At 31.7% G+C, this 18,174-nt stretch overlaps 1 protein-coding gene across 1 annotated transcript; it reads left to right on the top strand.

Moving 5' to 3' along the window:
- The first annotated feature begins 211 nt into the window (after positions 1–211).
- On the top strand, positions 212–11,043 carry LOC119667522 (probable cytochrome P450 313a4). Its single transcript, XM_038076825.1, has 8 exons — positions 212–292; positions 357–560; positions 613–798; positions 861–930; positions 994–1,111; positions 10,087–10,341; positions 10,399–10,819; positions 10,883–11,043. Exons 1-8 carry the CDS (start codon positions 277–279, stop codon positions 11,041–11,043), a joined length of 1,431 nt encoding a protein of 476 aa, XP_037932753.1. The 5' UTR covers positions 212–276.
- The last annotated feature ends 7,131 nt before the right edge of the window (positions 11,044–18,174 follow it).

Raw genomic sequence — 18,174 nt, 5'->3', positions numbered from 1 at the left:
ACGAAAAAACTCATTAAATCAGTATTTTTCGAATATAATATAAGTAACAGAGTATGATGTGGATTATTATTCTATTTTCACTCGAGGGAATAGATGTCTGTTTAGCTATCACTAAATATGGAATCACTGGAAAATTATAAAGTTCTTAATTCCGTTTTTCTGGCCGGTTTTATCATATTGTGGATTCATTGGATATGGACGCGAAGAAACATTTATAAATACGGTTTAAGTTTCCCGGTATTATATGGTTTTCCTGTAATTGGTTCCTTATACGGAATGCGGAGCTTGGACAGTGAGTAAAAAATATTAATAGAAAACTAAATTGATTTAATGAATGAATCTTCTCCTTTTTGAAGATTTAACATCAAGACTTAATTATATTTTTAAATATTGTAAAAGTTATACTGTTTGTTTGTGGATTGGATGGTTTCCAATCATACTGACTGCAGATCCAGAGATTATTACAAATGTTTTAGGGTCTCCAGAGCTTCTTAACAAATCCGAAAGTACTTATCATTCTATTCGATGTTCCTTTAAAGGCGGTCTTGTTGCTAGTAGAGGTACTACTATTGTAAAGTATTTTAAAATGTTAAAAGTTATTTTTTTCCAAAGTTGATAAATGGTCGAAGAATCGCAAACTGATAAATCCTGCCTTTGCAAATAAAGTGCTTCTGAGTTTCTTTCCAATTTTTAATAAAGCTAAGAATAATATAATTGAAAAGTGTAGCGAACTGGTAGACAATAAGGAACATAATTTACCCAATGCTATACAAACAATGACTTTAACATTAACTGCAGGTATAAAACTATTGAACTATTGACATTAGAAAACGATGATTAAATAAACCATTTGACTTCAGAAACAACTATGGGCAAGTACATGCACAAAGGTAACCAGATTTCGAATGATGTGGCCAAACATTATTGTGTGTAAGTCATTTAAGTAATTAAATAGTATATATATATAGAAATAAATTCATTTCATATGTGCAGCATACTGGAATATACAATAATTCATACGATACTTTCGTTTATGAAACTCGGTTTCATAATGGAGTTGTTTTCGAAATTTAGAAACGCTAAGAAATTTTCATACCAGTTCGTCGAAGATGTTAGTATTTATTCTAATTCCTTCACAGAAAAGATAAAAATTGCTTATAATGTTACAGTTGATTTACAAAAAACTTTCTAAAACTGCTACTGCAGAAAAGAGTATAACAAATACTAAAGATGACATGTCCAGTAATGAGGATTTCTTGCTTACAAACGAAGAAAATGAATTCACTAATAATGAAAATGATCTTGCAGACCATTCTATAAAAAAAGAGCCAAAAATATTTATTGATCAAGCAATAAAACTATACAAACAACAACTATTCACATGGAATGATATAATAAGTGAATCAAATATAATTGTTGCAGCAGTGAGTACACATAAAGTATTTATATTTAATATATTTACAATTCTTCATTGATTACAGGCATTTGGGACTACAGCTAATGGCATTTATTCTGTTCTTGTTATGTTGGCCATGCACCCGGAAATCCAACAGCGACTTTTTGAAGAAGTCTTAGACGTATTTCCTGAGAAAAACTTTAATGCTGAGCTTGATCAGTTAGATCAGTTACAATATTTGGATTGTGTAATAAATGAAACACTTCGCCTCACTCCACCTGTTCCAATAATCGGACGTCATGTTACAAAAGATACACAAGTTGGTAAAGATGTATTTCCCAAAAATATACAAATTCTAATCTCAATACTACATCTTCATCGACGAACCGATATTTGGGGTCCAAATGCAAATAAGTTTGATCCAGATCATTTTTCAGCTGAAAACTTCGGAGAAGCTCAAAAATGTGCATTTATTCCATTCTCAAGAGGTAAAAGGAATTGCATAGGTAAACCCCTACATAACTAATTTAAATGTACATGTAGATTAGTTTATTATGTGTTGCTTACAGGATCGCGATATGCAATGTTCTCAATGAAAATCATATTAAGTGGACTTATTCGGAACTTTAAATTTGAAACAGACTTTAAATTCGAGAACCTCAGATTTACGACTCAAATAGCATTAAAATATGTACAGGAACCCGAATTGAAAATTCGCATGAGATCATAAGTTTTATATTATACCATAATTTTGTTGTGTGTATATTGTTTGTATATGACCTGAGTAAACTTTTTGAAGTCTATTTTTAATTAATAAAATTTAAAATAAAATAAATAAAATAAAATTGTAAATAAAATTAAATTTTATTCAATATATGGTCTGCTTTACATGGTTCTACTTTATTATCGAATAAACATGATTTCAAATTATATTACGAACCAGTAGTTTACGTAACTAGAAAAAATAGAGAAAAGTAATGGAATATTAAATTTATAGGATGTGGTGCTTTTAAACATATTTAATGACCGGTGGAATGTTTTTTTTGTTTGTTTTTTTTTGGCGGAGAGGAGGTTTAAAAATGCCTTACGCATCGTCACCATGTCGTCACAATAGTGACTATGTTGGTTTTCCATTAAAAAGATTTTGTTGTTCTTCGTTCGTCTCAGTCTGCATCGATTTTAATGTGCTATTAATGTCTTGAATAGCTTCTAATGTAGATTGGCTTGTTCTGAAGCCGTGATGACGACAGCCCACCAACTTTCTCTATGGCAGTTCCGAGTCTACACTTTATTAAGCGTTTCAACCACTTCCCTCCAGTGTTCAACATGCAAAGTGGCCGGTATGCATCTAGTAACTCCGGATTTCCATTTCTCTTGCTTATAGCACCAATGTCAGGTGTTGCTTTTTTCATACTGTTGGAAAATTACCTCTTTCAAGCATTTTAAGAAGAATATTAGGCTTCTCATTTGCAATAATCTTGAATAACATATCATTCAATAAATCTTGTGACTAACTAAGAAAATCAAATATTTTCTGCCAAAAATCGATTTTAATCAATAATATTCCTTCAAGGGCAATGCAATCATTCCAACGCTTCTCTAACTTCTCGATGCCATGCTTGTAGAACAATATGTCTTTTACCTCAAAATAGGCTTCAGTTTCAGCAATTATTTCTTCATTTGAGATGATTTCGTACCGGCGAGCATTTTTTTGCGATCAGCGAATAGCCGGTAGCCAGATCTGGACTATACGGTGGATGAGGAAGCAATTCGAAGTGTAATTCGTGCAATTCGTGCAATTTTGCCATCGTTTTTATTGACTTGTGACATGGTATATTGTCTTGGTGAAACAAAATTTTTTTCTTCGCCATATGTGGTCGTTTTTTCACAATTTCTGCTTTCAAACGATCCATTAATGCCTTGTAGTAGTTACTATTGATGGTTTTTCCCTTTTCGAGATAGTCAATGAAGATTATACCATATGCATCCCAAAATACTGAAGCCATAACCTTCCCAACTGACTGTTGTACCTTTGGACGCTTCGGTTAACCGTGGTTAACCGGCTGCAATCGACTCAGATGATGATCGCTTTGATTCCGAAGTGAAGTAATGGATCCATGTTTCATCCATTCTCACATATCGATGCGAAAAAATCTGATTTATTACTTGTAAACATGGTCAAACACAGCTCTGAATCATCGACACGTTGTTGTTTTGATCGACTGTGAGTAAACGCGGCAACCCCTTTGAAAAGAGCTTTCTCATGATCAAATGGTCATGCATAATTGTTAACATACTGTCTGAGATATTTCAGTTTACGATTAGATATAACCAATTTCTGGACTTTTATGATGTTTTCTGGAGTAACTACCTCAATTGAACGATTAGAACGTCACTATCATTGGTGTCCGTACGAACAAATGGTTCTTTTTGATGGACCAGAGTCCGGATAACACTTTTGGAGCCATTACTGAGCTTGCATAGTATTTTTTTCATCAAGAAGCAATGATCTGTTAAATTAACACACGAAATTGTTTTGAATCCATTATTTTGAAAATAACAAAAGTAGCTTCACCTAAATGGCTGTCACTAATGGCTGTCATTTTTTCTGACTAATCGAAATATCATGTAAAATTTACATATAGTCTTTTAAAAGTTGGTACTTCATAAACGTCATATGGATTTGACAATTGCAGTGTTAATGTGTTATATAGGTATATTAATGTGTGTTATATCAGTCGGGATACCATCAGGTCCTAGAGCTTTGTTATTTTTTAAGGTCATTGCTACTCTTTTGAGTTCAACCTCTGTGCATACAGGGAAGGAAATATGTGAAATATGTGCTATTTCTTCATCTGGTTCTCTTATTTCATGAGAGGTGAATAAACTGTGAACTATCTGCAATGTGCTGTTGTCAAGGCGGAACTATACCCAAAATTAAATTCAAATAGCATACGCATTATTTATTCAATATATTTAGTTTTATGAACATTAATATAATTATTGTGTATTTTATTTCACTATAAAAATAAAACATGTAAAAGAAAGATATATGCTACATATGAGAAATGAAAAAGATTTGAAAATTGTAAAGAATCATAGAAATGTTGGAATGTTATTTAAACTCTTTCTGGTAATTAAGTTTTATAGTATAAAAATTTTTCAAACTGAAAACGTTTTGTATATACACCACTTTTTTAAAACTTTTAACTCGATAAGTGGCTAATTCTCTTGCCTACCAATGTTTTAATAAGGAATATAAGGTAAGAGTATAAGAGTTTATATTAAAATATCTGCAATCAAGTATAAAAATTTACTAAATTAGCATTATTCTGATATATACTAGCACTATTTTCACCTAACATTTATTTCTAATACGGGGTGTCACTTCCGAGAAATTTGGAACTTCAAATTTATTCGGAAAATATACAAAATATGTATATATTCCATAAAATTTCGATTCGAAAAGTGTAGATAATTGTAATTATTTCTTCGTCTGATAATATATATAGTCAAGAATTCTACATATCTAACCGACGACAGTGATCTCAATCAACAGCCATTAAGGTACAATATTAAGATTTCCAATTCCATAACGGATATTGAATGTACCTTATATGTGAAATATTGTTTCTTAACCAAAAAAAAAAAAAGAAAAAAAAAACACTTTTTAAGAATAACTACATCAATGTATTGTACATAAATATCATATAGTAGTTAAAGAAACAACTTGTACATATGATCGCAAGTTCTTTACTCTGGAAATAGTATCGCAGAGACTTGAAAGTGAGAAAAAAGCGAATAAGTGAGGAAAAAGTTTTCCATAATATAGTTATATTAAATTATTAATAATTTCAATATATTTGGAAAATGTAATAATAGTATTAAAAAATTGATATGTCAAAATCTGTTATTTAGTTTGTTTTTCTTCAAAATGTTGCTATTTACTTCGCACACAAGTATTCCATCACCCCACTTTATGAAGAAATACCCTTCATCTAATTTTCCATCAGTTATCATTTATATTTTGCTTTCTTGATTCTTTTTTCAATATCACCGCGTGCGTCGCTGTAGTTGTTAAGTGGCTTTCCAAATATTCAAATTCAGCAACATCCTCAATTTGTTCATAATCATTGGAGAAACTACTTTCGTTGCTTACATTGAGTTGCATTGAGTTAATCCAAATTGTTGCGCTTGTGATAAAGCTTTTTAATAAAGCTTACGATCTTTTCTGGGACACCCTTTTTCAAAATCCTATAATGCAATGTATTAAGGAGAGTTCGCCTCAGCAGATAGTTATTCTTAACGTGTTGATGTGATCCGCGTATGATTGACCCGGGCGAAACCCTACTTGCGGCGGTTTTATTGTCTTATTTAAATGTTCCGCAATGTGATTTAATATTATCACAGCAAATATTTTTATGACGGCAGATAAGATTCAGATGCCTTTCCAGTTTTCACGCTTTCGTGAAAATTAAATTCCCCTTTTTCAGGATTTTAACAATTGTTGCCTCTTTCTACTGACTCGGTATCTCTTCACTTTCTTATATATTGCTAAACCATTCACATAAGAGCTCTGTCATTGTTTGGTGGTTATTTTTAAAGAGCTCGACAGGTAAATTATCACAACCGCTTGCTTTCACGCTCTTAATCAAAGCGATTTAAGGGCTGAGCATATATCTTCAAATGAAGGCGGATCAGTTTTGATTCTTCTAGTTGGGTGAAACTGTCTTTGGTCTTTTAGATTATTAGTAGGTAAGTTTTGTACAACATGAAGAGTTTTTAGGAAAGGGTCTTTCCACAGTTTAATTTGTTCATCATTCGATGTGATCAGCTCCTCGCTCTCGTTCTCAATTGGTGATGTCTTGAATGTGTTTAATCCGCTTATTTCCCTTATTATTTTGTGCATCTCTTTTAGATCGTTTTTACTGGCAGCTGTTTGTGTAGAGTCTCCGAGTTGGCTGTAGTTGTTTCGTTTGTCGGTTTTCCTTTTCCTAGCCTTTTTCACGAATTATTTATTAAATCCATTTTTTAACGACGGTAATGGATTGCTTCAATATTGTATATACTTTAGAAATTAAAAATTATTAATTTTCAATTAATAATTAGTTATCGTGGTGCCATGATCAAAACTTTTCTTAATGTCGGAAAACGTTGAAAAAAAGAGTGCAAATTTAATAGAGAGCAACGAATTCAGTGTAGGCGAGTAAAATTGCTTGACTATTTGCATTGCTTAACTAATAGCTAATATATTCATTTAGCACGATATAAATAATAAAATTAATGTCGTTTACATTTAAGGTTACAATAGAGCGTGCTTATTCGTCACTCAGATTGATCTTAACTGATCAACGGAATCGTCTTAATCATGAAACTTTGGAAAACATTCTGATGGTTAAACTAAATCCACTATTTTTGGACCAACAGACTGATGATATGCCGTTGTTTGAATTTGTTGAATGCGTTTTAACTAAAGACTTGTAAAACAATAGATCCATTAACAAATAAAATTTTAAATTAATAATAATTTTTCATTTCTAAAGTATATATATCCATAAATAAAGACATAAATTATTTATTTACATAAGTTCCAGTATAATTGATTTAATGATTGAATTGAGAACGCAAATCATAGAATTAATTAATAACTACTTATTGGGATTTAACAATATTAATATTTTTTATAAATTTTTAATTGCATTATACTATTATTTAGTAATTTTTTAATTTATTTAGTTTTTAATAATGTTTTTAAAGTACTATAAAATTGTACTTTTCCTATTATTTTTCATTAAAAAACTAATAGTACATTTTACTCATTAATATAATTCATACTTTACATGTTATATAAAAACAAAAATTTAAATTATAATTGTAATAATTATAGAGATTTTTTTTTTAATTTGTTATGATAACGAACAGAACTGTTGTTAGTAACTGCACATAACAAAACAGATGTACATATTTTGCTATGTGCCGATTGTACGCAATCAAATGAGGTATATCTACATACTCGTACATTCCGCAGTTACTTGCAGTCATTATATTAACTATTGCTTCGACTATTGATTCTACTATTGCTACGACTACTGCTTGGACTATTGCTTCAACTGCCAGCACAGTTGCTCTGATTGTTGTAGTTAATAGTCGAATATCTTAAATCGACTATTGCTGTCGGCTTCAATTATGATATTGAGCAGAGTCTAAGCTACTTCTTTTTGCTTCTTCAGTAATTTTATATTTGATATGATATAAAATCAAGCACTATACATAATTAATCGACGACACTCATCTTAATGAACAGCCTTTGAGCTACAACTGATATGAAATATAATAAAGTCTAGTATTAAATCCAACATTTGAAACATTACTTCTGTATAAAACAGAAAGTCACTTGGAATAAATATATTTCATATGATTATCGTGTTCTGGTTAAAAAAATTAACTCACAATTCTTTATTTAGAAAATAGTATGGCAAAGACTTAGAACTGATTGTACTCTTTCAATACTAACAACATATTACACCGGTGAAAATCCAGAGAATTAGTACTACTAATTGTACTAAAAAAAATGTCTTGATGAACCTTTTTAAGGATTTGCTGGACGATAGCCAGCCTTTCCCAATAGAGTTGTCTTTTTTTTTTCATGCTGTTCATAAGAATGGATAGAGTTCCTTTACCTGGATTACAAGAAAGTTCACTATTAAATCACAGTTTAGCACTAATAAAATTATTGTGTTATTGTTTTAAAATGGTAGTATAATAATAAATAAAATGCTTTCCTTCCTCTCAATCAACGCTAACCACATTTTTATGATATATTAAATCACTCTTTTCGCTACATTCAGATTGGAAGTATATACGGTAATAATGCTCTAGATTATAGAATGACATGGAACTTAGTTGGGATTGTTCTGTCGAAACTATTGTATACCGTATTTATAAGATCTCGAGACCTACTGGTGTGTCACTGGTTTATCCTGATAAAAACTTAAGCTTATGGGCGCACCATTTTTAAATTTTTTCACCTATGTTGATTAAATATTGGATTTAGTTTGAATAAATTTGAACAAGAAATTAAAACATGACAATACTAACATACCTACGCCTACGAATTTAAGATTTTGTGTTAAAATACGATACACTGAACAAATCTAAATGTAATTTTATTAAAAAAGTTGTTCGCTTCGACTTCCATTATGATTATGCTGAGTTATTATTAATATATAAAGAAGGTATATTAAACCTTTTTTGTGCTCATTATACATTTGCGTAGTTTGCAATAGAATTTATATATCCGTAATTTAAATCAGCATTTTAAGAAATTATTTTATTTTCCTTTACAATCAACTCGAATTTTTTAATACTTATGTATAAAATTACTCTCTTAGATTTAATTTTTTTTATTAATTAATTATAAGCAATTACAAATAAATATATAGTACCTATAACACCTTTCGTCACATTAAATTTCACCCCTTTTTTCTTAATCGAAGAAACCGATTACAACAGTGTTTTTCGAATATAATATAAGTAACAGAGTATGATTTGGATTATTATTCTATTTTCGCTCGAGGGAATAGATGTTTGTTAAGCTATCACTAAATATGGAATCACTAGAAAACTATAAAGTTGTTAAATATGTGTTTCTGGCCGGTTTTATTATATTGTGGGTTCATTGGATATGGACGCGAAGAAACATATATAAATACGGTTTAAGTTTCCCGGTATTATATGGTTTCCCAATAATTGGTTCCTTATACGGAATACGGAACTTGGACAGTGAGTATAATATATTAATAGAAAACTAAATTTGTTTAAGGAATAATATATCTGCTTTTTGAAGATATAACATCAGATCTTAGTTATATTTTTAAATATTGTAAAAGTTATACTCTTTGCTTGTGGTTTGGATGGTTTCCAATCATACTGACTGCAGATCCAGAGATTATTACAAATGTTTTGCGCTCTCCAGAACTTCTTAACAAAGCAGAAAGTATTTATCATCCTATTCGCTGTGCCTTTAAAGGTGGTCTTATTACAAGTAGAGGTACTACTATAATAAAGTATTTTGAAATCTAATAGTTAAAAAATATTTTTTTCTATAGTTGATGAATGGTCGAAGAATCGCAAGCTAATAAATCCTGCCTTTGCAAATAAAGTGCTTATGAGTTTCTTTCCAATATTTAATAAAGCTAAGAATAATATAATTAAGAAGTGTAGCGAACTGGTAGACAACAAGGAACATAATTTACTGAATGCTATACAAACAATGACTTTGACAATAACTGCAGGTATAAAACTGTTGAACTATTGAAATTAAGAAAAAACGATGATTAAATAAATCATTTGACTTCAGAAACAACTATGGGCAAGTACATGCACAAAGGTAACCAGATTTCTAATGATTTAGCCAATAACATTTGTATGTAAGTTATTTAACTAGACATATATTGTATTTTTATGGAAATAAATTAATAATAAATAAATAAATAATTAATCTCATATGAACAGCATAATGGAATATACAACAATTAGTGTATTACTTTCGTTGATGAAACTCGATTTCATAATGGAGTTGTTTTCGAAATTTAGAAACGCTAAAAAATTTTCATACCAGTTCGTCGAAGATGTTAGTATTTATTCTAATTCCTTCACAGAAAAGATAAAACTTGCTTAAAATGTTACAGTTGATTCACGAAAAACTTTCTAAAACTGCTAATGCAGAAAAGAGTATTACAAATACAAAAGATGACATGTCCAGTAATGAGGATTTCTTGCTTACAAACGAAGAAAATGAATTCACTAATAATGAAAATGATCTTGCAGACCATTCTATAAAAAAAGAGCCAAAAATATTTATTGATCAAGCAATAAAACTATACAAACAGCAACTATTCACATGGAATGATATAATAAGTGAATCAAATACAATTGTTGGAGCAGTGAGTACGCGTAAATTATTTATACTTAATATATTTACAATTCTTCATTGATTGTAGGCATTTGAGACTACAGCTAGTGCCATTTATTCTGCTCTTGTTATGTTAGCCATGCACCCGGAAATCCAGCAGCGACTTTTTGAGGAAGTTTTAGACGTATTTCCTGAGAAAAACTTTAATGCTGAGCTTGATCAGTTAGATCAGTTACAATATTTGGATTGTGTAATAAATGAAACACTTCGCCTTGCTCCCTCTGTTTCAATAATCGGACGACATGTTACAAAAGATACACAAGTTGGCAAAGATGTATTTCCCAAAAATACACAAATTCTAATCTCAATACTGCATCTTCATCGACGCACAGATATTTGGGGTCCAAATGCAAATAAGTTTGATCCAGAACATTTTTCAGCTGAGAACTTCGGAAAAGTTCAGAAATGTGCTTTTATTCCATTCTCAAAAGGTAGTAGGAACTGCATAGGTAAGCCCTGATAAAGCTATGTGAAATGTACATGTAGATTAGTTTATTATGTGTTGTTTACAGGATTACGATATGCAATGTTCTCAATGAAAATCATATTAAGTGGACTTATTCGGAACTTTAAATTTGAAACTGATTTTAAATTCGAAAACATCAGGTTCACAAATCAAATAGCATTAAAATTTTTAGAGGAACCCGGATTGAGAATTCGTATGAGGTCATAAATGTTATAGTATACTATAAATTGTATGGTATGTACACCATATGAGTAAAATTCATGAAGTCTATTTGTGATTAATAAAATTTAAACTAAATTGAATAAAATAAAATTATAAATAAAATAAAATTATAAATAAAATTAAATTTTATTTAATACGTGGCCAACGAAATCCATTTGTCATATGTCGGTTTTAGAATTACGTTCTACTTTATTTGCTGTTTTAAATCTTAGTATGAACCAGATTTTAAAATCTTTAATATTAAAGCAGATAATAATTAGGCTAGGTAAAGTCTTGTTGCTAAATGCAGATAGAAATATGCATTGTGCTTAAATTCATATCCAAATTTATTTTATATTCATAGATATTAACCAAATCTAAATTAGATGTACCGTTTAACATGTTTTGCTTCTCTTTCATTATCTTTGTTGTTGATCACCTTTTTAGTTGTTTTGTGAGAGCGAAAATAGTAAATATCGGTGTTATTTTTGTTCTGTTAGTTTAGTAATGTTAATTTCCAAATCATATGGGTACATGCACCTGTGTCCCTGTGGACATCTCCGGAAACTGCAGGGTTGACGAGCTTGCCAAATCAAGGGCGCTGTTCTTTGTAGTTTATTCAGTGTTACTTGCAACGGTTGAGTCATCAAGAAAAATATTAATTGATAGTTAAAAATACGATAAAAATTCTTGTCAGGCAACAAATCAGGGATCTGCTTTAACAAAATTGGAAACTATTCAGCACAATGGGAATGCAGTGGCTGATGGGTCACTACGGAACCATATACTGAGACTCATCTACTGCCGACTTTCGTCGCAGCAGTAGCTTTCCAGAAGACAACGAAACTGTGTTTTATCTTATGTACCAATGCCCGTCTTTGGTCAGTTGCAGATTAAATATCTCTGGGAGCTTTCTTTCTTTATCGGCCTGACGAGGCTGTGATTGTTCAATATTCACGACATCACGAAGTTTAGTGACTTATCATGTTGGCGCACTTGGATTAAAAGGGGGGAGAAGTGCTTTTTTCCTCATTGTCAATGCGCAGACCGTTATGGTCCTTATACTTGTATTAGTGGTTTAGTTGGTCTAGCGTATAAGCAACGTTTTAAACAGTGGTAGCATAACAAACTTTATTCCGTGCTCATTTTTTATAGACCTTGGTATGTTAGGCCGCCAGTTCAACCTAACGCACCCTTGTTTAAGAAGTTTTTGTTTCCGCAAATATATATTTTGGCTTTTTGATAAGACAGTTTAAGCAAATAAAAATCTTTTTAAAATATGGTATGTTAAATCCATGAAGAATCAAAAATTATAATAAATTTGTTTGTAAATTATTTAAATGGTTACTATTTGAAGTATATGTCGATATGTTTAGGTTTTCAAAATGATATTTAATCACTTAAAAAACTCTTTAATTATTATTTAAGCACTTTTCACATTTAATTTTTTTATTACATATATGAAAATACGGAGTGAATTTAAATATACTCAAAAGCCGATTTTCAATATAGCTGACCGTTTTAATTCCATTGTTAGACGCAAACCATCACTTATTGGATCAAAAATTTAGCCAAGTGGAAAGATGACATCAACACAAATCAAAATTATAAAAAAAGTTGAAATAAATGGAGCAAATTAGTATTAAAGTACCAGAAAAGTGTAAAGATGTTGTGTGTTGATACTCGTACAATTAAAATGTACTCACATACGTGTAAACCTACTCTCAATAAATATTTTTACCAACATTTGTGGGTAGAACAAACAAGGTAAATGTCTTCCTACCAGTTGAGTGAGGTGTGTCAACTTTAAGTGTTTAAATGGGCAATTGGACTGCAATCAAATTCTCAAAAGGGGGAAAATATGCGAAAGAATAATTGTAAAAAGTTTTGTAGATGCAGGGATTGCATTGCAGACATAAACGTGTATAATTCTACATTGAAATTTATTTTAATACCTTTAATTTAAGTTTAGTGTGGATGTATTTTCATGTAGTTTTTGTATGGGATTTATAAAACGGTTAGCTCTATAATTAATTTTTTATATCATTGTTGAAAATTTTTCTTCTGATAAAATAATGTAATCAAATACTTCGTATATTACCAGATAGCGTTATAAATGTGTTAAAACATTTTCTAATAATAAGCTATACAATATAGATTTACCCAAAATAACATTACAAACTAAAAAAGCATGCATCATTAAGCGTGGAATAAAAAAAGTATTATGCCCTTTGTAAAAATGTTGTTTATTGTTATCAATAGAATTTATGGTAATATATGAAATGAAATTTGTTATTATAATAAAAAGTACAGTAAATACAGTAAATAATAATAATAATAATAATAACTGGTCGGACACTGATATGCAAAAATTGGACACGATCGTAAGGACATCACTAACTAAATTTAATTACCACCACCCGAAATTCTCAAAAGAGCTAATAAATGTACCCCGAAAACTTGAAAGCAGAGGAATAAAAAACATTGAAATGCTCACCCAACAGCAAACAATAACTTTAAGAAATTACTTTTACAAAATAGCCCAAACATCAAACCTGTATAGATCTTTAATATAAGCAAATGACAATCTTACACCCCTTAAACTGAAAAATAACATTTAACCAAATCTGATTAATATAAACAGCTTAGTTACAACCTGGAAGTCATAAATTATTCATGGCAAGCACCCAAACGAAATGGAAAAACAACATATAGACATGGAATATACAAATAAATGGCTCACAATAGGAATAATGTTTCCAGGAACTGAAGGCTATATCCTGGCTATTCAAGACGGAATAATTAAAACAAGAAATTATGTAAAATACATATTAAAAACACCAAATCTAACAGACGACAGCTGTAGGCGATGTGCTCAAGCACCAGAGACGATTTCGCACATAATAAATAGTTGCTCAATGCTAACAAGTACAAAATACAAACAACGCCATGACAATATGGGAAAAATAGTGTACATTAATATCCTGCAAACTCTAAAAATAGCTAATGTAGAGAAATCATATTACAAATACAACCCGGAACCTGTGATAAATGCTAATCAAATCACAATATACTGGGACCGGTCCATTCTTACAAACACAATACAAAGCACACAAATGCCTAACAGACCTGATATGATCATAATAAATAAACAGAATAAAACAGCACACATAATAGATTTTGCAGTTCCCCTTAATAACAATATTCAAGACACATATCACAATAAAATAGTAAGTAAATACCAACAATTAACACAATATATTAAATATTCACTAGACGTAGATGAAGTAAAAATACTACCAATAATAATAAGCTCCACAGGACTAGTCCCGTAAACAACAATAATTTCAATTACACATTTAAATTTAAAACCATTAATCATACCCCAAATGCAAAAAACGGAACATAATGAGGGAAATAATCGGCTAAGCGTGTAAAACTTGGATTACACTCCAACAGAGCGTATACCCTTTGGTCAATGACTCGAAATACGTTAATACCAGTCACCTGACTGTGAGTAATTCAAACAATAATAATAATAATGTAATGTAATAATATATAAATATATATCTTAATGAATGTCATATAATTCATAAATGCGAATTATTATAATAAATAAAAATTATGTTGTTAAACATTATTTATTGTAATAATTATGTTAGTATGTTATTGATTGCAGTAAATGGTAATTATTTTATTAATTGTAATTTGTTATTATGTATGACATATATTATGTTTTTTGATAATTGTTGTAAATGCAATGCAATTCTTATTGTGTTTTAACGAGTATTACGATTTTTAATAATTTACTGTAATAAATTATGTTAAAATTTGTAAAGAACCTTTTTTACTTATGCCGGGGTTTTTCTCGCCGGATCCCAGAGTCGTTACAAGAATATTTTTTCTCTGTAACCCTGAATCGTTCGTATAATAATTTTCAAGCCACTTAAATTTTTTTTTAATTTCTTTATTAGTTTTCGGAATTTATTTTACAATATTTATAACTTATTTGCTAATAAATATATAATACATATTAAGAATTATAATAAGAATTTTTAATTAATGGTGGATTTGGAACCAACACTACCGACAAGGCTGTGTTGCTTAGGAACAGTGTTATCGATAGGGCTACACTGATGAGCTTGGAACCAACGCTACCGACAAGGCTGCGTTGCTTAGGAGCAGTGTTACCGATAGGGCTACACTGATGAGCTTGGAACCAACGCTACCGACAAGGCTGCGTTGCTTAGGAGCAGTGTTACCGGATAGGGCTACACTGATGAGCTTGGAACCAACGCTACCGACAAGGCTGCGTTGCTTAGGAGGCAGTGTTACCGATAGGGCTACACTGATGAGCTTGGAACCACGCTACCGACAAGGCTGCGTTGCTTAGGAGCAGTGTTACCGATAGGGCTACACTGAATGAGCTTGGAACCACGCTACCGACAAGGCTGCGTTGTTAGGAGCAGTGTTACCGATAGGGCTACATGATGAGCTGGAACCCACCTCCGACAAGGCTGCGTTGCTTAGGAACAGTGTTACGTGTAGGGCTACACTGATGTCTAGGGAAATGTTATTTTATTTTTTAATTACCTGTTTATATTCTGCTCTGTCAAGTGTTTCTGCTTCGTGGCCTGCCATAGAGTCTCTGGTGATGTGCACTGTTCGAAGTGCTGTGGCAAGTCCCTCTGGTGATGTGCACTGTTCGAAGTGCTGTGGCCAAGTCGCTGTGTTTTACTTTGCTTCTCCTTTTATACGGATTTTATATAACGGGATAACTGACTTCTGAGTGCATACTGTGTAGCTTTCTTCTAAGTTGTTATTGCCTGCTACTGATTTCGCTATGTTCTGCTGTTGTTGTTCGCTGCATATTTATTATTAAAATTTTGCAAAAAATATTACCCTCAAAGAAATCGGAAGTATTATTACTTAATTTGTATTTTCAAGAGATTTATTGTTTCTCTTAATTTTGATAACTAAATTCTATGATAATTTATAATTACTTATTATTATCTTACTTTCTAAAATAATTCCTTTTACTTTATTAATACTTTATATATTTTTTCATAGCTTAGATTAATATTTTTTTTCGTGGGTTTGGTTTTACTAATATTAGCTTAATTCTATTGTTTTATTTGTTTACAATAATAATAATAACTTCATGCTATATATATTTTTCGACTAAAAATAGTTTTAATTCTGTTGTTGGGTTTTTTTATTTGTTTACTATAATAACTTCATGTTATTTTCAACTATCATAATTTATTTGTGACGCGTTGGAAAAAATCGTCACACTCCCTCCCTTCATTGGAAAGGGGGAACGACCCGGATGGCACCAGAATTTGCTATGAGCACCTTATGTTTTTTCCTGATTTTGCACATAAAAAACATGGCGACGGCCCCGTTTTAACTTTTGAGCGTCCCTCTGTATCCGTTCTCAAAGTTCTGCGTGCGGTTGTTCTGGGGCTAGTTTTGCAGCAAAATGAGCCTGAGCGTTGGATAGCGGATGTGTTTTGACTAAAACCATATCGCCAATCTGTGGTTTCCATGCTCTGGGTCGTAAATTATAGTGCTTGGCTTCTGTAACGTTTCTTCGGACTTTTGAATATTTTATAAAATTCGTCTTGGGCCGTGGTGACAATCTGATCGTTCTCCGATTGGGTTGTACAACAAATTTTTGTTTGCCGTTGCTGGTTTTCTGTGCTGACTTTGTCATTTGTTTCGAGACAACGTTCCTTAATTTGGTATGGTAATTGTTCCTGTTGGCCTTGTTGTGTTTCAATAAATTTTATTTGCTGTTGTACTATTTGCTCTTGTGTACCTTGTAGTTGTAACTTTTGTACTTTGATAGGTCTCGGATCTTGCTGTGTTTTCCCTGTGTTAGGTCTCGGGTCTTGCTGTATTTTCACTTCGATAGGTCTCGGATCTTGTTGTTGTACGATGTGTTCTAGCGTGTCTTGTGGTTGCTGTGAATCTCGGCTAGGTGTTGTATTGATAGGACTTGGATCTCGGTATTGTTGTAACTTTGGTGCTTTAGTAGATTTCGGATCTTGTTGTATTTTCACTTTGATAGGTCTCGGATCTTGCTGTATTTTCTCTCTGATAGGCCTTGGATCTCGCTGTATTTTCACTTTGGTAGGTCTTGGATCTTGTTGTTGTACGCCGTGTTCTAGCGTATCTTGTAATTGCTGCTGCTGCCGTTGTCGATTAACTTGCTGCTGTTGCTGTTGCTTAGTCTGCTGTTGTGGCTGTCGTTGTTGATTAACTTGCTGCTGTTGTTCTTCGACGGCTATGGATTGCAGTAGTTTTTGTTTTTGCTTAAAGAATCTAGACGGGATAAAAAACTTTAGAAAATCAACCTTGAAATGTGTCCAGTACTGCCAACGACAATTGTTGTTGCGATACCATATTAGTGCATTATTTTCGAGAAGTAAGGGCATTGTGCGTGGAATTAAGTTTACATCGATGCTATACTTGTCTGCCAGTTCTTCTATATGTTCGATGAAACTCAATGGATCCTCACCACCGTCATATCTGAAGGACCATTTTTCCACATGTTCTATTGTTTGAATGGATGAGCGCATTGTAGGACTCATATCTGCCCCTTTGTATTCCACGTGTGATATACGTTGATATATTTTTTTTTTTTTCCTTCCAGAGTTCTTAAATTCGTTTCATTTGAGTTAAGAGTTCTGTGATGTGACCAACCAGGTTCGTGCTAAAATCGGATCCTCCTTACTCATTATTATATTACGAAGTTTTCTACGTTGTATTCAGGGTCCCTGCTCGGGCGCCACTTGTAAAGAACCTTTTTTACTTATGCCGGGGTTTTTCTCGCCGGATCCCAGAGTCGTTACAAGAATATTTTTTCTCTGTAACCCTGAATCGTTCGTATAATAATTTTCAAGCCACTTAAATTTTTTTTTAATTTCTTTATTAGTTTTCGGAATTTATTTTACAATATTTATAACTTATTTGCTAATAAATATATAATACATATTAAGAATTATAATAAGAATTTTTAATTAATGGTGGATTTGGAACCAACACTACCGACAAGGCTGTGTTGCTTAGGAACAGTGTTACCGATAGGGCTACACTGATGAGCTTGGAACCAACGCTACCGACAAGGCTGCG

The sequence above is a fragment of the Teleopsis dalmanni genome, chromosome 1 (assembly GCF_002237135.1).
Source record: "Teleopsis dalmanni isolate 2A chromosome 1, ASM223713v2, whole genome shotgun sequence".
Taxonomy (NCBI): domain Eukaryota; kingdom Metazoa; phylum Arthropoda; class Insecta; order Diptera; family Diopsidae; genus Teleopsis; species Teleopsis dalmanni.
The sequence above is the reverse complement of the archived record's forward strand: the minus strand, read 5'-3'. Positions and strand labels throughout refer to the sequence as shown.